Genomic DNA, 27,771 nt, shown 5'->3' with positions numbered 1-27,771 from the left:
TTAGAATAGCCTTGTTCTTAGATTTCCTTTTATTTTAAGGTGGAAGCGAGAGAAGCGAGATTGTGTCGATAGATCGTTCCGATGAACTTGGGAAAGTGCCGGAAGCTTCAAGATCAAAGAGAGGGCCAGCTCCTGCGGAAGCAGAAATATCTTTTGAACAGAATAGAGTTGACAGTGTAAAGGCCTCTAGAAGCAAGGGATTGCTACCAGGCTCTCTATCCTTAACTTACATTGTCATTTTGTACTCAAACTTATCTATAGAAATGGAATTTACTTCTTAATATCTGTTCGTTCTCTGTTTATCACGCATGAGTAACTAAATCTGTTGAATGGGTTGAGAAGTACTTAGCTAGCATAATTGGGGATCTTCATTCTATGCGTTTATCTTGTATTATGTATGCTTCATTCATCCATTAGAGATAATCGGGAGGGTAATATAAGGATAGGATCTAGGCTTGGAAAAGTCAGATTAGAATCTAGGCTCAGGAGAGTCAGATTAGAATGCATAATCAAGAGATGAAAGTTTAGGAATAAGCATTGTTTGCTATTAACGCATCACATGCATCCTAGAGACAGAATATAATTGTGTGCAGTCACCTTGTCTTTGTATGCATCTTGCATCATCACATAGGAAAATAGTAGAGACTTAGAAATAAGCTCTATGGACATTGTTGCATTCAACACATGCGTTCTAGACTTAGGAGCACTGCATTTGCATTGGAAAATGATTTGTTGTTGCACAAGTGTAGCATGATCGCATAGTTTGACACATTCCCAGGAAACGCTAGCTAAAGACCTTCTCAACCCATTCCTCCACATACTCAGTGCATCTATCGCATAATCAAACTTTTCTCAAATCCGCCGCATTTATTTATTTTATCACCGCAAACAACAACCCAAACAGCTATTGATTTATTTGGTTACTGTAAACTCTTCTGAGAAATTACCACCGCATATTGTTTTCCCAAGTCCCTGAGTTCGACCCTGGACTTATCAGGAAACTCAGTGGGGTTTATACTTGGATTCCACTGAGAAAACTTGTTGCTCAATGCAATTCCATCACTGCATTTCATTCCATATTTTCACTTCATAAAATAACGCATCAAGTTTTTGGCGTCGTCATTGGGGACTTCGGCAAATCAGTGTGCTAACGGTAATTTTTCTAATTTCTTTACAGATCTCAATCTCTGGCGAATTACGACCTGGAGATTGAGAGGACATTTCAATGAAGACCCAGAGACAACCGCCAACAACAAGACAGAACCCCAAGAATGGCAAGACAACCGAAAGCAAGGGCCGCAAACGCGAACAATATAATGGCCAACCCCATCCTTTTGGTGAATGACCGCAATAGACCCATTTGGGACTATGTGTCGCCCAACCTTTATGATTTCTTTTAAGGAATCATGAGGCCAGCATTAGACGGATCGAGGTTTTAAATGAAGCTGGTAATATTTCAGATGATCTAGGCTACTGGGCATTTTGGAGGGAGGCGTGGCGAAGACCCACACGCCTATCTCCAGAGCTTCATAGAAATCTGCAACACTTTTGTGTTCCCGAATATCTCCACCGAGGAAGTTCGACTCACTCTGTTCCCATTTTCCTTGTGTGATCAAGCAAGAAAATGGACATATTCTCTCGAACCGGGGGAGATAACCTCGTGGGAACAAGTCGTTGAAAAGTTTATGAAGAAGTATTTCCCACGAACCGAGAATGCCAGGAGAAGGAAATTAATAACAAATTTTGAACAAAAAGATGACAAATCGCTCAGCGATGCCTGAGTGAGGTTCAAGAGGCTGGTAAGAGACTGCCCACATAATGGCTTACCAGACTGCTTGCAAATGGAGATCTTTTATCAAGGACTGAACCTTGCTTCGCAAACCGTTGTCAATGCGGTAGAAGCTGGTGGTTTGCTTGACAAAACATATGAGAAGGAAAAGAGCACACATGATCGCATTTCCAAAAATCATGAGGATTGGCGGGAAAGCGATCAGAGATTAAGAATTAAAGACAGTGACATAAACAATGGGGCGATCGCATCCCTTCAAAATCAAATGACTGCGATGATGAGTTTGATACAAGACATCGCAATTAACAGCACTGAAGCAAAGAAAAGGTAGGTCAACGCAATTGCTCAAACGACCGCAAGTTGTATCATTTGTGGAGATGATCATTCGATGGAGGAATGCCCAGAAAATCCGCAGTCGGTGTGCTTCATGAAAAATAATCCCTACTCTGATGCATACAACCCTGGATGGAGAAACCACCCAAATTGACAAAAGGTATTTTGATTATATATGATATGATCGGTATGGTGTATGAGATACATCTAGTGGAGGATTAATTTAAATTAGATTTACATTAAGTACCATGGAATAGAAAAAGAACTATGGTTTATATATTTCATAAGATGAAATATTAAAACTATAGATTATAAATATAGTATGATAAGTTGGTTATCATTTATATTTATAATAATATTAGTTATTGGATAATTAAATCTTTTTCTCTGATAACCAATTGAGTGGGAGGTTATTGCTGGTTCATGATAACAATGAGATAAAAGGAAAATTGTTTTCCTAATTTTAGTAAGTTTTTTGTCAAAATTGATTTTGAGATTTTCTCTCGCAAAAAGAAATCTCACGGAAGTTGTCAAGTAAATTCGATTTACTAAGCGACAGCTTAAGCGAGCTAAACGATCGTGTAGTGTTTCGTAGGCGACAGACACGCAGCTAAACGATGAGCTAAACGATCGCTTACCTTTTACAAGACGATCGCTTAGCTTTTGCTAAACGATTGGGCATCGATCTATACGATAGGTTTCAGCCATCTCCCATTTGCCCAATCGTGTACACGATTCTTGTTTCCTCCTTCGTATGCCTCACACCAAGTTCAAACAAAACCCACCCTCTAGATTCTCACACCGATAATACCAAGGTAGACTTCTTGGTGGTGTCATACTCAACTCGACACCGTCGATGTTTTGTGGAGACTGATCGTGCTATTGGGGAGTTTGTGACCGAGGCAATCACAAAGGACGAGTGCGCAGTGTTCGTGCTGCATAGCAGTCGTGTTGTTCGAGCGTTTGTGAGCAAAAAGCGTGGTGACGAGACTACAAATGTTCGTAGCATTTCGCCTTGTTCATTTGTAGTTTTCATGTTGTAATTTCTATAATGAATGCATAACCATTTTTCTCTATTTTGACTGTAATTTGCAATGTTCATACATGATTGTAATTTGGAATGATCTATTCTGTTGCTCACGGAAATCCTCGTGTTAAATTTTCTTCAATTGGTATCAGAGCCAGGTTGTCCTGATATTCCAAATTACAAGTCTGTATTGAACTCATTTAACAGTCGTCGTGGGTTTTTGCATTTGTGTTTAATTGTTAAGTGCATTTGTGGATGAAGTTTATGAATGTTTCGGGTTTAATTGCCTTTAGTTAAAGCTTTCTGTAATTACAAAGTGTAAATTTATAAGGGCCATTGTGTTTTTAGGTGTAATTAACTTGCAAATCGAATCTGTAATTCAAAGAGTTTGAGTTCGTTGAGTCGTTCGTGATGAAGTTTTGGAGCATGGAGATGCGGTTCTCAACAAAGAAGAAAACCAAGCGCTGGTCGTATCGTGTAGCCTAAGGTAAATGATCGTTGGGATTTATATGTTTATATGTTTCATGGATGAAATAATAAACTATAGGTTATAAATATAGTATGATAAGTTGGTTATCATTTATATTTATAATAATATTAATTATTGGATAATTAAATCTTTTTCTCTAATAACCAATTGAGTGGGAGGTTATTGGTGGTTCATGGTAACCGTGAGATAAAAGAAAAATTGTTTTCCTAATTTTAGTAAGTTTTTTGTCAAAATTGATTTTGAGATTTTCTCTCTCGTAAAAAGAAATATCACGGAAGTTGTCAAGTAAATTCGATTTACTAAGTGACAGCTCGAGCGAGCTAAATGATGAGCTAACCGACCGCTTAGCTTTTGCTAGACGATCGCTTAGCTTTTGCTAAATGATTAGGCATCGACCTATACGATAGGTTTCAGCCATCTCCCACTTGCCCAATCGTGTACACGATTATTATTTCCTACTTCATCTGCCTCATACCAAGTCCAAACAGAGCCCACCCTCTAGATTCTCAGAACGAGAATACCAAGGTAGTCTTCTTGGTGGTATCATACTCAACTCGACACCGTCGAGGTTCTGTGGAGATTGTTTGTGCTGTTGGGGAGTTTGTGACTGAGGCGATCACAGAGGACGAGTGCGTGGTGTTCGTGCTGTGTAGCGGTCGTGTTGTTCGAGCGTTCGTGAGCAAGGAGCATGGTGACGAGTCTACAAATGTTCGTAGCATTTCGCCTTGTTCATTTGTAGTTTTCATGCTGTAATTTCTGTAATGAATGCATAACCATTTGTTTCTGTTTTGACTGTAATTTGTAATGTTCATACATGATTGTAATTTGAAATGATCTATTCCCCTACTCATGGAAATCCTCGTGTTCGATTTCCTTCAATTTGTATCAGAGCCAGGTTGTTCTGATATTCAAAATTACAAGTCTGTATTGAACTCATTTTATAGTCATCGTGGATTTCTGCATTTATATTTGATCGTTAAGTGCATTTATGGATGAAGTTGATGAATGTTTTGGGTTTAATTTCCTTTAGTTAAAGCTTCCTGTAATTACAAAGTTTTAATTTGTAAGGGCCCTTGTGTTTTTGGGCATAATTAACTTGCAAATCGAGTCTGTAATTCAAAGAGTTTGAGTTCGTCGAGTCGTTCTTGATGAAGTTTCGGAGCATGGAGATGCAGTTCTCAACAAAGAAGAACACCAAGCGTTGGTTGTATCGTGTAGCCTAAGGTAAACGATCGTTGGGATTTATATGTTTATATGTTTCATGAGATGAAATATTGAAACTATAGGTTATAAATATAGTATGATAAGTTGGTTATCATTTATATTTATAATAATATTAGTTATTGAATAATTAAATCTTTTTCTCTAATAACCAATTGAGTGGGAAGTTATTGGTGGTTCATGGTACCTGTGAGATAAAAGAAAATTTGTTTTCCTAATTTTAGTAAGTTTTTTGTCAAAATTGATTTTGAGATTTTCTCTCTCGCAAAAAGAAATCTCACGGTAGTTGTCAAGTAAATTCGATTTACTAAGCGACAACTTGAGTGAGCTAAACGATCGTATAGTTTTTTATAAGCGACAGACACACAGCTAAACGATGAGCTAACCGACCGCTTAGCTTTTTCTAGACGATCGCTTAGCTTTTGCTAAACGATTGGGCATCGATCTATATGATAGGTTTCAGCCATTTCCCACTTGCCCAATCGTGTACACGATTGTTGTTTCCTCCTTCATCTACCTCATACCAAGTCCAAATAGAGTCCACCCTCTGGATTCTCACACCGAGAATACCAAGGTAGCCTTTTTGGTGGTGTCATACTCAACTCGACACCATCGAGGTTCTGTGGAGATTGTTTGTACTATTGGGGAGTTTATGACCGAGGCAATCGCAGAGGATGAGTGCGCGGTTTTTGTGTTGTGTAGTGGTCGTGTTGTTTGAGCTTTGAAGGTTGTTGTGTTCGAGCGTTCGTTAGCAAGGAGCATGGAGACGAGTCTACAAATGTTCATAGCATTTCACCTTGTTCATTTGTAGTTTTCATGCTGTAATTTATGTAATGAATGCATAACCATTTGTTTCTGTTTTGACTATAATCTGTAATGTCGATACATGATTGTAATTTGAAATGGTCTATTCCGCTGCTCATGGAAATCCTCGTGTTCGATTTCCTTCAATTGGTATCAGAGCTAGGTTGTTTTGATATTCCAAATTACAAGTCTGTATTGAACTCATTTTACAATCGCCGTGGGTTTCTGCATTTGTGTTGAATCGTTAAGTGCATTTATGGGTGAAGTTGATGAATGTTTCGGGTTTAATTGCCTTTATTAAAGCTTTCTGTAATTATAAAGTGTTAATTTGTAAGGGCCCTTATGTTTTTTTTCGTAATTAACTTTCAAAACGAGTCGTAATTCAAAGAGTTTGAGTTTGTCGAGTCGTTGGTGATGAAGTTTCGGAGCATGAAGATGTGGTTCTCAACGAAGAAGAAGACCAAGCATTGGTCGTATCGTGTAACCTAAGGTAAACAAATTTTGGGATTTAACTAAGCGATCGTTTAGTTTTTTCTAAAGGATCGTGTAGTATGTACTAAAAAATCGTTTAGCTAATGCTAAGCAATAGGGTAAATCTTTTACTCTATCGCGTAGTGTTGGTTGCCCGATTGCATAGGCGCTGGAGGTAGACGATTGTAGAGAGAGCATGTGATGCTCATCGTTTAGTAAAAGGTGCACGCTAAGCGATCATGTAGTTAGCAAGCTTCATCGCTTAGTTACTACCTAGATGATCGCGTGTATACGATATGGAGGCTCTAGCTAAGTGATCGTTTAGGTGATGGTGCTTTGCGGCATTGTAGTCGTTTAGACGATCGCAGAAGGCGGTCGTTGTGTGGAGCGCGCTAAGAGATCGTGTACCTCGGGCTTCATCGCTTAGTAAAAGGTACACGATCGTGTGGTAATAACCAAACGATCGTTTAGATTTTTCTACACGATCGTGTAGTATTTACTAAACGATTGTTTAGCTCTGAGAGCGTTGGTAAGCGATAGAGCAAAGCGTTTGTTTTATAGTGTAGACGATCGCGGGGAGTTTAGTACACGATGGTTGGAGACCTGATGCTTTGCCCGACCGGTTCAAGACCCCGTTTGCCTATTTGAACTGGAGACTCCTTGTCATTGTATAGTTAGCTTTCCTTTTGTGATTTTAAGGCAATTTGACCCGGTTCATCAACATTTATTTATTATACATTTGATGTATGGCAATTTTATGCCAAAGTATTTGACATATAGTTTAAAATCCACCTTAGGTTGTACAATTATTCATGCATCATGTATTGTAAATGTTATAATCTAGCATAAAGAAATTACTTGAAAGCATGCGCATGCATAATGAAATATAAGAGTTATATTTTGCATGCAATGCATTGAGCATGACACTTAGCCTATTTATAAGCATTATGAATGTCTTACATGTGTTAGCTTCGCATTGTGGTTGGTTTCCGTTTATAAATGTTATAAAGGAAATTAGACATGAAATCAATAATTCAGAGTTGCATGCGGACTTAGGGTGAACTCAAGTTTTTTTAAAAGGGTTTTAAAATTGGATTGAGATAGACCTAAGTTCCACTAGTTCTAAAAGTTTAGCAACCTAAATTAATCTTTTAGAATCGGTTTAATAGGATTAAATTGGTTGAAATAAAAGATTAAATTTGTTTTAAATCTATCTATAAGGGACATTTTGTCTAAGGCGGGTTCTGGCTAGGCTAGGGTTCTTAAGTTGACGGAAACATAACACCTCTACCTGGGAACCTACCTGGAAAGGTGAATTAGATAGATTTTCAAACAGCATGTGATGATTTGGTCAAAGACTCCGTTAAAGAATTTAATGGATGATGATCAAAAGTTGTTTAACTATCCAAGGTAAAAGTTACTCTTGGGTAAACCTAAAAGTCATTTAGTTAAAATCATTAGCCGTGTTTTTTCTAAGAAAGCTAAACCTTAGGTTATAAAATACTCAGTGGGAGGAAAGATGTTTCTGATATGTCTATGATTCCACTCACGTTTCTCCCTGTATGTTCACACCATGAGATTTATGCTTGGCCTCGTGGTGCCCTGGGAGCATGCCCCTTCGAATGGTGTTTTCATGAGTCAATATCAAGGTGAACGGAGAGAGTGTTTATAGTAAGTGAGTGAAGGGTGTGTGTTAACACGTCCTATGGTCTCTATCATTAGTTCACACCGTGAGATCATTTTGTACTCCCTCGTGTCGCCTTTGAGCTCCCCCTTTGGATGGGTTTTGTGCAGTTGGTCAATATCAAGGTGAACTCTAGAAATGAATAGGGTCGCTTTAAGTTTTGCCCCAATCGGATTTTTTCCTTTCGGGTTGGCTCTTTGGGGCAGACCTCTAGGGCCTAAAATAGCGAGTCACACTTACGGGTGATTGTTAAGTAAGTTAATGATCTCTTGGCCAAATCAATGATGGCTAGTCGTTATAGGAGCAAGAGTTGTTCTGGTATTAATGACTGGTTGAGAACTTCTCAATTTAGAGGAGGGATAACTGACCTCCTTTCGGGGGCTTTTGTCCTAAACCTTTGAAGCATCGTTGCGAAACTAGATGTCACACGAGATTCATATTAGTTGTGCTAAAACCTTATTGGATGTTTTTTTTTTTGTTTTACAACGGGTATTTACTTAAAACCTAACGTAGGTCAATGTGTTTTTCTTTTCAACAACTCGTTAGTATTTACGTTTAAATCTTTTAATATGACCGACTACTTACAATAGAAACAATTGTGTGAAACGTCTTTCATGGCAAACGATCTCAATCCCACTACTCTCTAAAAAAGGAGACAAGATAGTAAATATGATTTATTGGTCTTGGAGACATGTCTGGTAGAGAATGATGATTCTGCCTGGATCCTTGATTCGGGTGCTACCAATCATGTCAGTTCCTCTTACCAAGGATTTAGTTCCTGGTAAACATTGCCACAGGGAGAGATGACTCTTCGAGTTGGTACTGGTGAGGTTGTTTCAGCTGTTGCTATAGGCAGGCTAAAGTTATTTGTTGACAAGAAACGTTATCTATTACTAGATAATGTTTTTGTAGTCCCTCATATTAAGACGAACTTAATCTCGGTTTCTTGTCTCATTGAACGAGGCTATACCGTCTCCTTTTCTTAGAATAAAGTGTTTATTTTCAAGAATGGAATAGAGATTGGTTATGGTTCAATGGAGAATAACTTATATGTACTAAGGTCGTTAGTCATAAAAGCCTTGTTTAACACTAAAATGTTCAGTACGACAACAACAGCTAAAAGACCAAAGGTTTCTCATAAGGAAAACGCCCATCTCTGGCATCTAAGGTTAGGTCACATTAACCTCAATAGGATTGAGAAGTTGGTGAAAAGTGGACTTCTAAAGAGTTTAGAAGAAAATTCCTTGCAAGTATGTAAATCATGCCTCGAAGGCAAGATGACCAAACGAATTTTTACTGGAAAAGGTTATAGAGTCACAGAAGCCTTGGAGCTTATACATTCAGATCTTTGTGGTCCGATGAATGTTAGAGCTCGAGGTGGGTATGAATATTTCATCTCTTTCATAGATGATTATTCAAGATTTGGGTATCTCTACCTAATGCAACATAAGTCTGAAGCTCTTGACAAGTTCAAGAAGTATAAGGCTAAAATTGAAAACTTGTTAGTAAGAAGATAAAAACACTACGATCTGATCGTGGTAGATAGTATATGGACCTCCAATTCCAGAACTATATAATAGAACATAGGATTGCATCCCAACTCTTGGCCCCTGGTACACCTCAGTCGAATGGTGTATCAGAAAGGAGAAACAGAACCTTGTTGGACATAGTTCGATCTATGATGAGTTATACTCATCTTCCAGACTTGTTTTGGGCTAATGTAGTGCAGACTACATGCTATATTCTGAACAATGTTCCCTCCAAAAGTGTTTCTGAAACACCTTTTGAGTTATAGAGAGATCGTAAAGGTAGTTTATGTCACTTCAGGATTTGGGGTTGTTCGGCACATGTGCTAGTGACTAATCCAAAGAAGTTGGAATCGCGTTCGAAGGTTTGCCTCTTTGTAAGCTACCCCAAGGAAACGAGAGGTGGATACTTCTATGATCCGAGTGAAAACAAAGTGTTTGTTTCTATAAATGCTATATTCTTGGAAGAAGACCCATGAAGGATCATAAGCCACTGAGTAAGCTCGTTTTGCATGAGATCTCTAGTGAGACTGAGACTGCTGAAGGTTCAACAAGAGTTGTTGAACAAGCCGACAGATCAACAAGAGTTGTTGAGGTCGGGACATCTAGTCAACCAGCTCAAGAGTTGAGACTGCCTCGATGTAGGGGGAGGGTTATGAACCCACCGAATCGCTACATTGGTTTGACTGAAGCCCAAAACGTCATTTCGAATGATAGGGTCGAGGATCCGTTGTCTTTTAAGAAAGCAATGGAGGATGTTGACAAAGATGTATGGGTTAAAGCCATGAACCATGAAATGGAGTCTATGTACTTTAATAATGTCTGGGAGCTTGTTGATCCACCTGATGGGGTAAGACCTATTAGGTGTAAGTGGATCTATAAGCAAAAGAGAGGTGTATATGGAAAAGTGCAAACCTTTATGGCTAGACTCGTGGCAAAGGGTTATACCCAAGTTGAGAGAGTTGACTATGAGGAAACTTTTTCACCTGTTGTCATGCTCAAGTCTATCAGGATTCTTCTGTCCATAGCCACATTTTATGATTATGAAATATAGCAAATGGATGTCAATACTGCCTTTCTTAATGGTAATCTTGAGGAGACCATCTATATGACTTAACAAGAGGGGTTCATAGTTTCATATCAAGAGTAAAAAGTTTGCAAGCTTAATAGGTCCATTTATGGGTTGAAACAAGCATCTAGATCTTGGAACATTAAATTTGACACTGTAGTCAAGTCGTTTGGCTTTAATCAGAACGTTGATGAGCCTTGTGTTTACAAGAAGATCATCAACAGCTCAGTAACTTTCCTGGTACTGTATGTAGATGATATCCTACTCATTGGGAATGATGTAGGGTATCTGACTGACATTAAGAATTGGCTAGCTGCCCAGTTCCAAATGAAATATTTGGGTGAGGCACAGTACGTTCTAGGGATCCAGATCTCTCGGGATCGTAATAACAAACGATTAGCCCTGTCTTAGGCATCGTACATCGATTCAATGTTGATCAGGTATAGGATGTAGGATTCTAAGAGGGGTTTATTACCCTTCAGGCATGGAATCTTTTTGTCTAAGGATCAATGTCCTAAGACACCTCAAGAGGTCAGGGAGATGAGATGGATTCCCTATGCTTCTTCTGTAGGAAGCTTGATGTATGCAATGTTGTGTACCATACCCGACATTTGCTATGCAGTAAGGATTGTCAGTCGGTATCAGTCCAATCCAGAATTTGATCACTGACGGTGGTCAAGATGATCCTCAAGCATTTTCGGAGAACGAGGGACAACATACTTGTGTATGGAGATAAAGATCTGATCCTTACAGGATACACAAACTCTGACTTTCAGACCGATAGAGATTCTCGTAAATTGACATCGGGGTCAGTGTTCACTCTGAATGAAGGAGCTGTAATCTGGTGAAGCATCAAGCAAGGATGAATCGTGGACTCTACTTTGGAAGCCGAATACGTACCCACTTGTGAAGCAGCTAAAGAGGCTGTTTGGCTAAGGAAATTCCTTTCAAATTTGGAAGTTGTTCCAAATATGGATTTGTCTATCACTCTTTATTGTGATAACAGCGGGGCTATGGTAAATTCGAAGGAGCCTCGGAGTCATCGTCTGGGTAAGCACATAGAACGAAAATATCACATGATCAGGGAGATTGTGCATCACGGTGATGTGATAGGCACGAAAATCACATTGGAGCACAACGTTGTTGATCCCAGACAAAGGCCCTCACGGCTAAAGGGTTCGAGGGTCACCTAGAGAGTCTGAGTTTGTGGGACATGCGACATCTTGTTTAGGGCAAGTGGGAGATGATACTGGGGTATGCCCTAGTTTATTGTATATTGTATATTTTTATGTTGTATTGTACATTAGTCTCCCGAGTTGTTAGGACAAGTTGGAGATTGTTGGGATTGGTGTCCTAATTCTCTCGGAGTCTCGTTGTTTTGTAAAGATACACATTGTTTGATGAATAAAATAATTGTTATTTAATTTTGGCATTTACTCATATCCAATAAACAAAGCTCTTTGGTTATCTTATGTGAACTTAAGCATGTATATGTGATATACAAGTGGATCATGCCTTAAGTGATAACTAAGTAGATTTATAATATAAGGATTAAGGTGGGATACCTGATCCTGGTGATACTACGGATACGACCCGCTTTGTAGAGATTTGCAAGTGTTGTAAACTCCTACAGATGGTAGATCCTGACCATTCATATAGAGACATGCAAGCAGGGGTGTCCTATACAAAGAGTTTGTATAATACCTAAACCACGAGATGGTTAGACTTTGTATATAATATCGTTGATACTAGAGACTTACATCTCACCTAAACGACCATAGGTGACACGACCTTAATCTTGAATATTTTGGGAACTCCTGCCTTTAAGGGTGGTCCTTTGATTAGTATGAGTGAGAGTGGCCAGATTGCCAACTCAACATACCTATCTTTTTGGGGACTTGTCTGATCTGGGAGTTGGGAACTCAATCCACAAGATGGAATTCACTTCTTTCCGGAAGCAGGGATAAGTAGAGAGATTGCTCCCTTAAGGGTTGATTCCGGGGTTTAAACATAGTGGCCACAACTTCTCTTTGGAAGAGAGGACTCAGTCATAGTAGGACTATGAATTATGTTCATTAGAAGGATCAATGGTACTTAAGGAGTTAAATTTAACTACAGGGGCATAATGGTTATTGGCCCAGCTGTACTTACGAGCGATCTTTGAAGGGTTGTTGCACTTCTGATTGGTTAAGATGGACACATAATATATCTGTGGTAAGGAGAGTTCAACTGTCGGTCTTTAATGGAGTGTCTGGCAGTTAATGGATGGTTGATCCCGTGAATAAAGTGTTTAGTCAGTTATTCACGTACCGTTGGAGCTTCGAGCTATAGGTCCATAAGGTCCCCTTGGTAGCTCAATGGATTCAGTTGAAGATCAGTTCTTGGTTTTGATTTGAAATGTTCAAATTGATAAGAGGTATTTTGATTATATATGATATGATCGGTATGGTGTATGAGATACATCTAGTGGAGGATTAATGTAAATGAGATTTACATTAAGTACCATGGAATAGAAAAAGAACTATGGTTTATATGTTTCATGAGATGAAATATTAAAACTATAGGTTATACATATAGTATGATAAGTTGGTTATCATTTATATTTATAATAATATTAATTATTGGATAATTAAATCTTTTTCTCTAATAACCAATTGAGTGGGAAGTTATTGGTGGTTCATGGTAATCGTGAGATAAAAGGAAAATTGTTTTCCTAATTTTAGTAGGTTTTTTTTGTCAAATTTGATTTTGAGATTTTCTCTCTTGCAAAAAGAAATCTCACGGAAGTTGTCAAGTAAATTCGATTTACTAAGCGACAGCTTGAGCGAGCTAAATGATCGTGTAATGTTTTGTAAGCGACAGACACGCAGTTAAACGATGAGCTAAACGATTGTTTAGCTTTTTCTAGACGATTGCTTAGTTTTTGCTAAATGATTGGGCATCGACCTATACGATAGGTTTCAACCATCTCTCACTTGCCCAATCGTGTACACAATTGTTTCCTCCTTCGTCTGCCTCATACCAAATCCAAACAAAGCCCATCCTCTGAATTCTCACACTGAGAATACCAAGGTAGCCTTCTTGGCGGTGTCATACTCAACTCGACACCGTCGAGGTTTCATGCTGTGTAGCGGTCATGTTGTTCGAGCATTCGAGGTTGTTTTGTTCGAACATTCGTGAGCAAGGAGCGTGGAGACAAGTCTACAAATGTTCATAGCATTTCGCCTTGTTCATTTGTAGTTTTCATGCTATAATTTCTATAATGTTTGCATAACCATTTGTTTCTGTTTTGAGTGTAATTTGTAATGTTTATACATGATTGTAATTTGGAATGATCTATTCCGCTGCTCATGAAAATCCTCGTGTTCGATTTCCTTCATTTTTCACATGAGCAATCCTTATAATTGTCACATACTCATTACCACATGCAAATTCACAATTTGGCCAAATAATTATCTTCCTTTGGGCTGATAATTATCCGAATAAATTCATGAATCTGCACATGTGATATTTTAGAATTAAATTAATCTAAGGCTACTTTGGTAACATATTATTTTGACCAATTCAATCTAAAATATAAGACACAATAATATAAAAATATTATTGTACAAAAATAAAGGAGAAAAAACATCAAATAGTCTTTACCAATATTCACTTAATAATTGCATACACATAATACAATTAAAGTAATATAAACATGTGAATATCGCCAAATATCATCAATCAAATTTAAATTTAAATTCACCAAAATATCAATCAAATTTAAATTTAAATTTACCACATTATCAATCATATTTAAATTTAAACCACAACATGATCAATTAATCTTGAATGCACCACATAATTATTCAAATCTCAACTTAAATCATCAGTAAAACTTTAGATTCAAATTCACAAAACTTATTAATTTAAAAGTTAGATTTAAATTTACTCAATTATCAATAATCAAGATCAAGAACTACCGGCAAGATCAAACAAGATCATATAAGAACCGCGGGAAAAACCAAACGAATTGATTAATAAACTAAAAACATCATTGAAAATTCCCCCAAAATAACCTTTTCTATTATAAACATGTTTTTTTTTTCATGTCTACAACTTCATTCAAATTTATTAAATTAATACTGCTATTCCCTTAAAAAAAAAAAAAAAAAAAAAAAAATAAGAAGAAGAAGAAAAAAGAAGAAAAAATCATAAATCCACTAAATCTATCAAATTGAAATCCGTCGAATTCACCAAATTCCTCAAACTGAAACCAAATTAAAAGCATCAACAAGAAATTGGGAAATTCAATTTATAAAACAATTTGGATTCCATTGAATGGGACATTATCAAATATATATATATATATATATATATATATATATATTTAGAAAAAACAAATGAAACTTGAATTCAAAACCACCTAATTGAATGATTTCATTAAACAGCACTAAGATCACCGGCAAAACATACGGCTAATGACAGGTCGCTCGCCGGTGGAGGTGGAAAATCAGTGGAGTGCAACTTTTTTTTTTTTTAATTCTCTAAACTTCTTACCAAAAATTTGAATGAAGATTCATGATAAACAAATATGAATCGACAATTCAATATGAAATTCATGCTCTAATACCACTTGTTAGCACAAGTATTTAAATCTATATTGAATAGATTTAACCTAAGATCATTCGTGCTAAATTCTCAAGAATAAATAACATACCAAATTTCATTGTGATTGATGATAGCTTCAAGATAATGATAAAATGACTATAGTCTTCTTCAACCAAAACTCTGAATGCCCTTAGTGGGATCTCTCCCGAGATTCAAGAAAGATTGAGTGTTTATTGTTTTGGTATATCTAGGATTACCCTAAGGTCTTTTTATATACCAGTTCAAATAAGGTTCCTATTAAACCCTAATTAACTAGGAATGAGATTCTACCCATTAAATCCATACTCAATTAAGAATCTACGACCTTAATTAATTAGATCACATAATAGAACCTAATCTAATAAAATAATCAATGTGATAAATTACTAATCCACGTACATAGTTCATAGTTTAATTAAACATATTATTATTTAAATATGTCTAACATGTACATGATCAATACATTTCAAATGAATTCCATTTTTTTTCTATACCATTCCAATGAAATCTTCCATTCATAAACAAGTGATTTGGATGCACCTTAATTTCATTTTTCAATCCACTCCTAATTATATCTGTGTGCTTATAATTTCTCTTGAGCAAACCAACTAATATGTGAGAAAAGAGAGAGTTATTAATGTCTAAAATATATAAAACTTCATCTTTGTATTCCTTGTCTTCTCAATATTTTTTTTATTATTATTACATATGTTTTCCAACATTAAGTATGTTGGAAAAACTAGCTTAATTAATTAGTCTTGAAACCTACATGAAATTTAACAAAAAATTAAAGTTCTTGAAAAAAAACGTTGAGAAGTCCAAAAAATAACATTCTTCGATTTTCTTTGGACTTTACGGAGTTCTTCACAATTCTCGATCAGTCTTAAGAACGTAAACAAAAAGCATAGCTTCTAGATTAAAAGAAATCCTTAACCTATGTATTTTAATACATTCTATTTGAGTTCATGTACTTTTCAAAAAGTTAAATTTAGCAAAAACATCTCCAAATTTGTTCTCGTTAATTAAAAATAGGTAATAACAATAATCATATTTACTCATTAATAGATTATTGTAATCACTCCTAATAAGGTAAGTGAATGAATTTACCATAAGCTCGACACAACTTTTGTTACAAGTTAGGCAAGGATTAGGAAGACTTTATAAAAAGAAAAGCCACACGTAGCTAAACATATATAAAAAGTTGGTGGGGGCGGAGTCTTATCTTTTTCTCGATGAAATTACATATTTACCCCTACACCCTAACCTTATTTCGTCATTGCCTTCCTTATGTTCATCATGTCAAATTTTCAACTGCTATTACAGTTACACCTTACTCGTACAACATTGTCCGACTTTCACTAATTAATAAACTATTTTGACCCCTTTTCTCTTTTCTTTTTTCTCGTTTTTGGTTTTCACAGGATTTGCCATGATATTTTCATTCAAATATTTAAGAGAAAAATTTGGATCTTCCCTTTGAATGAATCTATCTTGCTGCATCCTAAATATAGTCTAATAATTTTTATTTAATTCTTTTAATTCTTTTTTTTTTGTGTGTGGTAAAGAAGTGAGAAATATATGAACTAGGTGTAATGTATAACTTTTTAAAAGCTACAAGTGAGATTTTCATACCAATTGATGGATATAAAAATATAGTCTTAATTAATTAATAAATTAATATCAATCGATGGTTGTTATAAAATTTAATTAACAATTGTTTATAAATATAGTATTTAGACTTGCACTACAAGAAAAATGAGCTCCCCTGATGTCTAAATCGGTTGTCGGAAGCTCGATCGTCGGGAGACAGGATGTCTCCCGACGCTGTAAAGCACAGTCGCGAGTTCTTTGGGAACTCCCAGCACCGTAAGGGACTGTTGGTGTTGGGAGTTCCAAAGGAACTTTCGACGCCTTAAGCTACGGATTTTTCTCGACCAAACTCCCAACGATACATTATTCATCGGAGAGGCTCTCCTGACACATTTTCCACCCTTTCCCAGTGAATTGTGATGTCGGGAGAAGTTGGATTTCTTATAGTGTTGATAAATTTCAACAACTAATATTTTATGTTATCTTAATTATTTAAATTAAAAATTTATTATTATCTATTAACATTCTACTAATTTATATTCTATTTAGTTATTTTTTTAGTAATTAAATCAAATAATTTAATTATGTGTAATATAAAATATTAATTTTTATGAAGTGATTAAATAATTACAATATATTAAATAATACTATCTTTTATGTAGTTATTTAATTTTGGTTTCTATATAAAATTGGTAAATCAAACACATATATTTAACTTCACGATATTAATTACGATGTATATCCAAATATATATATTAAGTATTCGAAATAATTAAAACCCATATATTTAATATATATCTATACCCATAAAACAATATTTGTGATCCAAGCGGTTCGTAGGGTGTATCATGTCATACTTTTTTTATTTAACCCTCTCAAATTATACAAATTAGAAGTAAACTAAAAAAATATAATCTCTAACAAAAAAAAAAATGGAAGAAAGAAAGTTTTGTACGTAATAAATTGTAGTACAAATGCAATATGAAAATCTTATAAGAAAGCATGGAATTTGCAAATATAGTAATTAAATCCAAATTATTAGCAGATATAGTACAATGCAAAAAGAATTACAGACATAACAAAATTTAGATAGTCTATCAACGATAAACTATAATATTGATAGGAGTCTATCAGTGATAGAGTACATCATTGGTAGAAGTCTATCAACGATACACCATATAATTGATAGAGTTTGCTATATTTGCATTTTTTAAAAAATGTTGTTATACACTTAGTTATTATTACAATAAATAATATCTATTGCAATTACTACCCTAACAAAGTCTATAAATAGATCTCTTTTAATCTAAATAAATTTCAACCATCAAAATAGAATACCGCAAAAATAGATACATGTTTTTTAGTAAGACCCGTATAGTGATAGAGATTTGAACCTTTGACTTTAAAGGAAGTAGTCTCAATTATTGTTGAACTATGCTAAATTTGATAAAATAGATGCATGTTAAATTGGGTGAAGAGGATTACTTGCATATATGGAATCTCAAAATTTAATGGAATTAACTGAAATAAAAATGATAAAATTTAAGTTAAAATATAAAGTTGGTTCCTACAATTTAGAGAAAGTTAGAATTTAGTCCTTATGGTTTATAATTACAATTTAGTCTATATAATTTGATAAAATTTTTCATAAATAGTCCATATGGGATTATTGATGAAAGATTTATCAAATCGTCAAAACTATGAAGAGGAGATCGAATGAGATTAGTGTCTGTCATTGATTTCTTCTGCGTAATACTAATCGTGTCAGCCGTGACTTCAATTTTGAGTATGATAAATAAGTGGAAAGATCTTTATAGAAGACCCCGATCCGCCTTCACTTATACATTTTCTTGTTTTAGACCTAAAATAGACAAAAAAGAAAGGGATCGACCAAATTCTAACTTGTAAAACTATAGGAACCAAATTTAGCTTTTCTCCGGATCATAGCAATCAATTTTGTAACATAACTTAAGATTTAACAATTAAATTTAAATATTTTTTAAAGTCAAAATAGAACAATAAAATTTGTGGAGCTTGCATTGCATTTATGAAATCTCTATCCACCCCAACTACCTACCTGTCCTCTCTCTGTTCAACGTTGGGATAATTCTCATCATTAAAAAAAAAAAAAAAAAAAAAATACCCGGAAATCATAGAAGTTCAGATTGGATTTCATTTTAGCCTTTAAATTTTAAATTTATTTTATTTCTTTGACATTAACTTTTCTATAATCATTCAATGGGATTGGGCGACATTCATCTTCTAGAAGTTGAGGTGATTTTAGAGGGCTTAAGAGCGTCAATCAAGACTTGGATGGGTCCAACCTTTCGGTCGAGATTTGAGTTTGATTCGCTAGAAGTTATCAACCTTATCAATTAGGTGAACTCTTTCTTATCTGATATCATGAGTTTTTGGAAAGGAAATTATTTTTGTAGATAAGTCTATTAATGCTTCGAGTTTTTGTCATATTTTCGGGAGTCGAACAAAGCAACTCATACTTTTGCAGTTTTGACATCCTCTCAGAGATTTTCTTCATTATCGAAAGAACTTTTTTAGGTAATATTCTCCTATCATTCTTGATGAGGGGATTAAATTGTAATTTCTCTCTCTGATTAATTTTAGCCTAAAAACAAGAATCTAAAATACATTTGAAAATCTAATAACTTACTACACTAAGGAGATCTACTAGAGAGAGAACCAATTATAGAACAATCCGTGTTCTTGTCAGTGGTACTTGGCATACCTATCTCTAATTATGAATGATGTGTTGGTGGTGGATTAAAGTGGATTTATTTTTTGTTGATTATTTTGATGAATAGTGGTGGTTTCCTAAAGTTTTTTTTTTTTTTTTTTAAAAAAAAACTTAGTTCTTTTATTGTCAAAATTGAGGATGTTCAGTTGATCATTTTGATAAAAGTCCACCAATGTGATTAAATTAAATGGAAAAAGTTAAAGACCGATTGAAGGAGTTGGGTCTTTTGCCACTGCAAGTTTCGCCTATCAAGACTTTCGGTCAATAACCCATTGGAGTTGACGTCGAACGAAGGTATCGGTCAATTACCGATAAAGTCTTGCCAGCGGTTCTTGGTTTTAATTATCAGTTTTTTTGATTCTTTAATTCTTAACGGATGACTTTATGAATCCGGTTTTAAATTTGATTGATAATGGAAAAGTTAATATTGTCGTTGTTTATTTTTTTTTAACTGAAAATGTTATGTTAATACTTATTTGATGAATATGAGTTTCTTAAACTCAATTGTGATTGATAATTTTGGAAATCGGTGGTTTTTTTAATGTTAAAAAAAATGGTTGAATTTAATGAATTTATTTTTTAATAGTTGTGTAATATTGAGTTTGTCAACGATTTGGATTAATTGTTGATTGAATTTCTTGCCTGCATTTCTAAGTTTTTTTTTATTAATAATTTGGTAAAATTCTTGAAAAGGGTTATTAGTTCTTGATTGATAAGTTTGTAAATTTAAATCTAAAATTTGATTGTTAATTTTAGTGATATTCACATGTTTATGTTGTTGTTTGTATTATGTGTATGCAATTATTAAGTGAATTTTGGTATAGACTATTTAGTATTCTTCCTCCTTTATTTCTTGTACAATAATGTTATTATACTATTGTGTCTTATATTTTAGATTGGATTGATCAAAATAATATATTACCAAAGTACCCTATGTTGTGCATATTCATTAATTTATGCTAATGATTATCAGCCCTAAAGAAGATAATTATTTGTCCAAATTGTGGGTATGCATGTGATAATGAGTATGTGACAATTATAAGGATTGCTCATGTGATAAATAGTCAGTTCAAAGAAAGGCTATTTTTTATAGAGTTTTTTGTCAATACTTTGATTACTACGTTGAGAGTACCATTTACAGTTGGTGTCTTTACCCAAAGGTTAGACATCAATGTTGTGCTAGGTATCTTGTCAAAGGGGCTCACCATATATGTAAAATTATTATTTTTTTCATGTTTTATTTTATGACACATTGTATTCATTGTGAGCATATGCTTTATTCAGTTTGTCTTGCTCATATATTTTAGATCTAATACATATAGACATTTGTAGTCCATTCCCTACAGCTTCTTCGAATGGACAACAATATTTTATTACGTTCATAGACGATTATTTAAGAAATGGGTACCTATATTTAATTCATGAGAACTCTCAATCTTTGGACATTTTCAAGTCTTTCAAAGTTGCAGTTGAACTTCAACTTGGAATAAAAATTAAGGCTGTCAAATCTGATCGTGGTGGTGAATACTATCGTAGATATGATGGATCAGGTGAACAACATCCAGGACTTTTTGTCAAATACCTAGAGAAATGTGGAATTGTCCCACAATACACTATGCGGGACAAACCCAACATGAATGGTGTGGTGGAAAAACAAAATAGAACAATTAAGAATATGATAATAAGTATGATTAGTCATTCTTCTTTACTAGAATCTCTCTGGGGTGAGGCACTAAAGATTGCAACATATATCCTTAATAGGGTACATAGTAAAGCAATAATGAAAATCCCTTCCAAACCGTTGACAGGAAAGAAGCCTCGTATTAGGCATCTTCACACCTGGGGTTGTCTAGTTGAGGCTAGGCCTTACAAGCCTAATGAAAGAAAATTAGACTAAATAACTATTAGCTGCTATTTTGTTGGGTATTTTGAGTGCTCTCGGGGTTTCAAGTTTTATGATCCCACTTTTAGATCATTGTTTGAGATGGAAAATGCTAGATTCCTTAAGGATGTTGAGTTTGGGAGGGAAGATAACATAAGTAAAGTTGTCTTTGAAGATGAGTTAGCTTCTTTTCCTCATGTGGTTATAAATGATGTTCAGGCTCTAATTCTTGATTTCACTATTGAACTAATTATAGAACAAGACAACATTGAAAGTCCTCATTATTGAACCTGAAGTTCAAACTCAACAACCTCAAGAAGTGCCACTAAGGAGATCTACTAAAGAAGGAATAAGTACAATTCTAGATGATTATATTGTGTTTCTTCAAGAACATCGGGATGATGTAGGCGTAATGGAAGATGATCCAATCAACTTCCAACAAGCTCTACAAAGTTCTAACTCTCAAAAGTGGATAAATGCTATGGAAGATGAAATAAAATCCATGATAGACAATGACGTTTGGGAACTTGTTGAATTTCCATTAAGAGTGAAACCCATAGGTTGTAAATGGATGTTTAAAACCAAAAAGGATTCAATGGCAATATCGAAAGATATAAAGCTCGTCTTATTGCAAATAATTTTACTCAAAAGGAAGACATTGATTATAAAGAGACTTTCTCTCCAGTTTCATCGAAAGACTCTTTTAGGATAATCACGATACTAATAGCTCACTTTGATTTAGAGTTACACCAGATGGATGTAAAAACTGCGTTTCTCAATGGGAACATTGATTAGATGAGTTATATGGTGCAACCAGAAACTGTGTTTGGTAATCCAAAGTCTATGATGTGTAAACTGAAGAAATCTACGGTCTCAAGCAAGCCTCTCGTCAATGGTATCAAAAATTCCATGAAGTGATAACCTCCTTTGGTTTTGAAGTGAATATATTGAAAGATTGTGTATATCACAAGTTTAGTGGGAGTAAATCAATCTTTTAGTGTCATATGCCGATGACATACTCATAGCAAGTAATGATATAAGTTTATTGCATGACACTAAGAGATTTCTCAAAAAGAATTTTGAGATGAAGGATCTTGTTGATACTTCTTTTGTATTAGGAATTAAAATACTGCGAGATCATTCTCAAGGTATTTTGAGATTGTCACAAAAGAACAACATTGAAAATATTTTAAGTAGATTTGGCGTGAAAGATTGTGCAACAGAAGATATCCCTGTCGCTAAAGATGATAAATTTCATTTAGGACAATGCCCCAAGATTGTACTCGAGATTAAGGAGATGCAAAAGATTCCTTATGCATCGACTGTTGGAAGTCCAATGTATGCTTAAGTATGTACACATCCAGATATTGAATTCATAGTTGGAGTGTTAGGTAGATATTTGAGCAACCCGAAGATGGATCATTGAAAAGCAGCCAAACGGGTTATGAGGTATTTATAGAGAACACAAGATTATATGCTCACTTATTGGAGATCAAAAATTTTAGGGATCATTGAGTATTCTGATTCTGATTATGCAGCATGCCAAGACACTTTGCGATCCACTTCAGGCTATATCTTCCTGTTGGCTGAAGGATCTGTATCTTGGAAAAATGTTAAACAAACACTTATGGCTTCTTCTACCATGATTGCAGAGTTTATAGCATGTTATGAGGCATCCAATCATGGAATATGGTTACAAAACTTTTTCACTAGGCTGCGGATAGTGGTTGACATAGAAAGACCACTAGAATTATTTTGTGACAATAAATCGGTAGTATTATACTTCAACAACAACAGAAGCAATACAAAGTCAAAGCATGTAGACATGAAGTTTCTGGTTGTTAAAAAAAGAATTCAAAATGGTCAAATTTCGATAGAACATATAGGAACAAATTCTATGGTGGTAGATCCATTGACAAAAGGTTTACCACTTAAATTTTTTCATGAGTATGTTGCTCACATGGGTGTCACTCAGTATTCTAATTCCATAGTTTAGTGGGAATTCTTTTTTTTATTAAGGATGTTCTTTGACCTTAATTTGTTTATTTTCTATATAGAATAAAGTTGATGGTTTAAGTTTTATTATCTGAACTTGTTTATCATGCATGCGGTTTTGCAAATACGGCTAAGCATAAAGTTTTAAGAATGATCTCACTAAGGAACTTAGACCAATTGAAAACAGGCATGATCTAGATCACTTTGTAGGTAGTTTCCATGCTATCCATCCATACTTGATCTATGTCATTGATTGTATTGGAATTGGTGATCAAGGAAGGTTTAGCTACGAGGGTAGTGACAAAAGTCACCTTGATTATATGCTAATACAAGTGATGAACCACATTAAACTTAAGGGGAATTTTATTATTGAAATAACCTGTTTATGCATGTTTATGTTTATGTGATTTAATTATATGAGGTACACAGACATAGCCCAAATGGGAGATTATTAGACATATTTAAATAATAATATGTTTAATTAAAGTATGAGGTATGTATGTGGATTAATAATTTATCACATTGGGTTATTAGATTGGGCCATATTATGTGATCTAATTAATTAGGGTCCTAGATTCCTAACTGAGTATGAACTAAATGATAGAAACTCATTTCTAGTTAATTAGAGTTTAATGGGAACCAAAATTGAAATTTATAAAGAGAGCTTAGAGCTATGGTTCCCAGCAATCTTTCTTGAATCCCATCTAGAGAAGATCCCATTTAGGGTATTTGGAGTTCTGGTTGAGGACAATAGCCACTTTAGAGGCATTATCAATTCGGAGTCAATTTGGAGTCATTATCAATTCGTCAATGGAATCCGGTACGTATATATTCTTAACAATTTTACATGAATGATCTTAGGATTTATCTATTCAATATAGATATAAAGTAATTATGTTAGCACAACCAACCAACATTGTTTGTCCATTACATGATAAAAAGTTTCGGAGGAGATAACAGTTGCGATACATGTAATAAAGATTTGGAAAGCAGTTTACTTATCTCAAAGATCAGTTAGCTATCCGATTACTGAAGTGCCATAATTTCTACTTCTTTAACCCCAGAAGGAGCAGTGCCAGCCCGAAATAGTCGAACCGATACGCCAATCTAATGAACTTGAGCTTGAAATCGTTCCATGGTGGATATCGTGGCTCGAGTTCTATCAAAAAGCTTCTCTGCATCACTGCTTTTTCATGGCTGAATGCATCGAATGAATACTTGCCATGGTAACTCCCAAAACCGCTCTGACCGACACCACCGAATGGCAGCGAATCACACACAAACTGCAAGAGAAAATGTATCTCATTTCTTTCAGCTTAGTGCAAAGCTTCCTTTGAGAGAGTAAGTGGTAGAACAACAATACCTGAACCATAGTATCATTGAATGTGACACTTCCCGATGACGTTTCGGATAAAATCCGTTTCTTGAGAGTTTGATCTCCCGTAAAGGCGTAAAGAGCGAGAGGTTTCGGTCTTGCATTGATGAACTCAATGCTTTCTTCAATTTTGTTCAACTGTTTCAAGAACATTAATGATCAGAGAATTTATGGTTCTGTGAAATTATGTGAAATTATTGAAAGGTTATACATTAATTCTTACTGTGATTATCGGTAACAGGGGACCGAAGATTTCTTCGTTCATGATATCAGCATCGATTGGAGGATTCAACAATATTGTTGGCTCAATGAAGCTACAAAGATCAATGCAAAGCATTCAATAGAACAGTCAGCAGAAAAAAAAGTAGTCTTTATTGGATAGCTTAGCTTACAGTTTTTCTTTGTCAATAGAGCCACCATGGACGATGGAAGCAGCAACCTTAGGGTCCTTGAGAAAATTGCTTAGTCTTTCTACATTTTTCTCATTAACAATTCGGGCTATGCTCGTTGAGTTTTTCGTGTTTTCACTGTAAAACTTCTTGAGTATTCGCTTTAATGACTCTATCTGAAAGAGGAAGATCACAAAGATCAGCTAGAAAATCAGTATGCATGCAGCAAACAAGAATAAAGTTATTAGAGTGAAGTTTTTACCAATTCTGAAGCAAACCTATCCTCCACAAGCACATAATCTATCCCTATGCACGCCTGCCCGTTACATGGCCCCCATTTTCCTCCAACGATTCTCTTGGCCGCTACCTATGAATTCAAGGTGAAAAACAATTACAAACGAACTTTGATCCATTAACGACATTACGTTTCAGCCACCAAATTAAACAACCTTCATATTGGAATGGACAGAGGAGTAATCAAAGATTGCAGGGCATTTTCCCCCAAGCTCTAAAGTAACAGGAGTTAGATGTTTTGCAGCTGCAGACATCACAATCCTAGCTACCCTGGGACTCCCTGAACAGATCACTCGTTGCAATCGAATCTTAGAACACAAACATACTGAACGATCTTCCTTCTTAAACAAGCTAAGTTCATACCAGTGAAGAAGATCTTATCCCACTTGTACTGTAGAAGTTGTTCACTAACATCAGCTCCACCCTCCACAACCTTGATGGCTTTATTGTCAAGGTAAAGAGGGAGTGTTGCAGCAAGAAAAGAGGAGAAAACCGGAGCATATTCCGGAAGTTTTATAACCGCTGTGTTGCCAGCCGATATCGCTCCAATTAACGGATCCAATGACAAAGCTGGAAAGCCAAGTAGAAGAAACATCAGAATTCTTCAATTTTGAATGGAAAAGTCAGCGACCAAGGTTGTCATGTTCTACTTTAATCTAAAGCCCCCACCACTTAAAACTTGTAAAATAGTTTCGTATAACTTTGATCTCAAAATCTCTAAAAACAGATGATGGGTCCATTTTGGTTAAAAAATTACTTGAGCTAAAGAAGGAATATACTCACAAAGGGGGAAATTCCAAGATGAAATTATGAGGACCAGACCAAATGGCTCAGACAAAACTTCTCCCTTTGCTGGAAAGAACAGTAATGGCACATATTTCTACCTCACAACAAAACAAACATATAAGAGAGAAGAAAAAGAAGAAGAAAAAAAGCAGAAGAAAAAGAAGAAAAGCAACCTTTTTAGGGGCCATCCATTTATGTAAAGAACGAATAGCATTGTTTGCAGATTTCAGAACAATTCCAACCTTAGAAGCACCAACAAAATTAGACCCTCTTTCCATACAAAGGAATCAATCATAAAACCAATATTTATGGCTATAATTTTCAAAATGGTGTAATAGATTAAAAAATCACCTCATCTCTAAAAATTTCCACTGGATGCTTCCCAAGATCTTGATAAAGGGCTTCAAAAATGGTGTTTTCTTTGTCATGGACGAACTGAATCAGTGAACTCAGCTGGTTTTTCCTCCATTCCAAACTCCTTGTTCTTCCATTTCTGAAGCTTTCCCTCAGCAGTTCCAAATTGGCTTCCATTTGCCAAACCCCACAAGCTCTGTCAAGAAGTTGTTTTGATCTGACTATTTTGGTGTGGGGTTTATTTTTCTTTCTTTTGCATTTTAGATCTTTTGTAAGATTTTGGAGTTATGCCTTTACTTACGCAAGTGGAGAAATCTTCAGATTTTATGCAAAATGGTTGGGCATTGAATTTAATGTTTCATGTCCTTTGCTCCTTCCATGAAAGCCACGTTCAACTATTAATCCATGATTATGATGCTAAAACCGTTTTACTTAGGTTTCCATTTTAAACTTTTAATTTTGTAAAAATAAGATAAGAAAATAAATGTTAAATTCCAATTTTAGTTTCTTGTATTTAGGAACTTGTTGAATTTTAGTTCATTAACTTTTAAATTTCTAATTTTTGTTCTTTTACTTTCAATTAAATAGTTATATATTTTATTGCAGAAAGATTGTTATTATATTAAACAAATTTTAGTAAAAATTAATTAACTCCAAAGGTCTAATCTACATTACATTGTTGTACTAAAAAAATAAAAGTTCCAATCTACATCCATGTAACATTATTAATTGATAAAAAATAATTGCATTTATGGTACTAGAGATGGGCTTGAAATAATGGACCATCTACTCTCGTGTTCAGGTTATTGATCATATGTTAGAAGTTGGATGAGAGATGTCAATTAGGTGCATTTCACCTACTATTTCGATATCAAGACCCCAAAAATCAAGACATTGGGAGTTTGTTGAGGGGGAAGGGGAGTTTGTATTTTATACCAGAGTGTAATCCTAGGTGTATTATGAACTCTTGTTCACAAGAGATTGTCATTTATTTGTATGGGTGAGAGTGACCTGTTCTTTGATTCGATAAGCCTATCATTTTGGGGACAAGACCGAGTAGGGAGCTGGGAACATAATAATACAAGACGGATTTCATTTCTTCCCGACTTTTGGGTAAGTAGATGAGTGTTCCCTTAAATCGGTCTCTAGGACTTGAACAAAGGGCCCTCTCGTTGGCCAAGAGGGGTTTATGTTTAATGGTTGGACCATAAATAGGTTGTTCATTAGATGAGCATTGATACTTAAGGATACAGAGGTAACCCAAGGGTAAAACGATAATTTTACCTAGTTGGTATTATGAACACTCGTGAA

At 35.1% G+C, this 27,771-nt stretch overlaps 1 protein-coding gene across 1 annotated transcript; it reads right to left on the bottom strand.

Moving 5' to 3' along the window:
• Nucleotides 1–24,103: 24,103 nt before the first annotated feature.
• Nucleotides 24,104–26,876, bottom strand: ALDH3F1 (aldehyde dehydrogenase 3F1). Its single transcript, XM_039020852.2, has 10 exons — nucleotides 26,458–26,876; nucleotides 26,280–26,348; nucleotides 26,104–26,200; nucleotides 25,684–25,890; nucleotides 25,476–25,600; nucleotides 25,289–25,393; nucleotides 25,030–25,202; nucleotides 24,861–24,951; nucleotides 24,626–24,775; nucleotides 24,104–24,545 (listed from the first exon to the last, which is right to left on the bottom strand). Exons 1-10 carry the CDS (start codon nucleotides 26,635–26,637, stop codon nucleotides 24,309–24,311), a joined length of 1,434 nt encoding a protein of 477 aa, XP_038876780.1. The 5' UTR covers nucleotides 26,638–26,876; the 3' UTR covers nucleotides 24,104–24,308.
• Nucleotides 26,877–27,771: the final 895 nt, after the last annotated feature.

The sequence above is a fragment of the Benincasa hispida genome, chromosome 1, assembly GCF_027475165.1.
Source record: "Benincasa hispida cultivar pf3 chromosome 1, pf3_genome.v1.1, whole genome shotgun sequence".
In the NCBI taxonomy this organism is placed as follows: domain Eukaryota; kingdom Viridiplantae; phylum Streptophyta; class Magnoliopsida; order Cucurbitales; family Cucurbitaceae; genus Benincasa; species Benincasa hispida.
The sequence above is the reverse complement of the archived record's forward strand: the minus strand, read 5'-3'. Positions and strand labels throughout refer to the sequence as shown.

What these genes read in the sequence shown, in the direction of transcription:
- ALDH3F1 (XM_039020852.2), bottom strand. Translation starts at nt 26,637, where the DNA reads ATGGAAGCCAATTTGGAACTGCTGAGGGAAAGCTTCAGAAATGGAAGA. An exon ending in ATCTTGGAATTTCCCCCTTT is followed by an intron (nt 25,891 to 26,103) that starts GTGAGTATATTC and finishes TTGGCTTTCCAG; the next exon opens with CTTTGTCATTGGATCCGTTA. An exon ending in TCAATGATACTATGGTTCAG is followed by an intron (nt 24,546 to 24,625) that starts GTATTGTTGTTC and finishes TTTCTCTTGCAG; the next exon opens with TTTGTGTGTGATTCGCTGCC.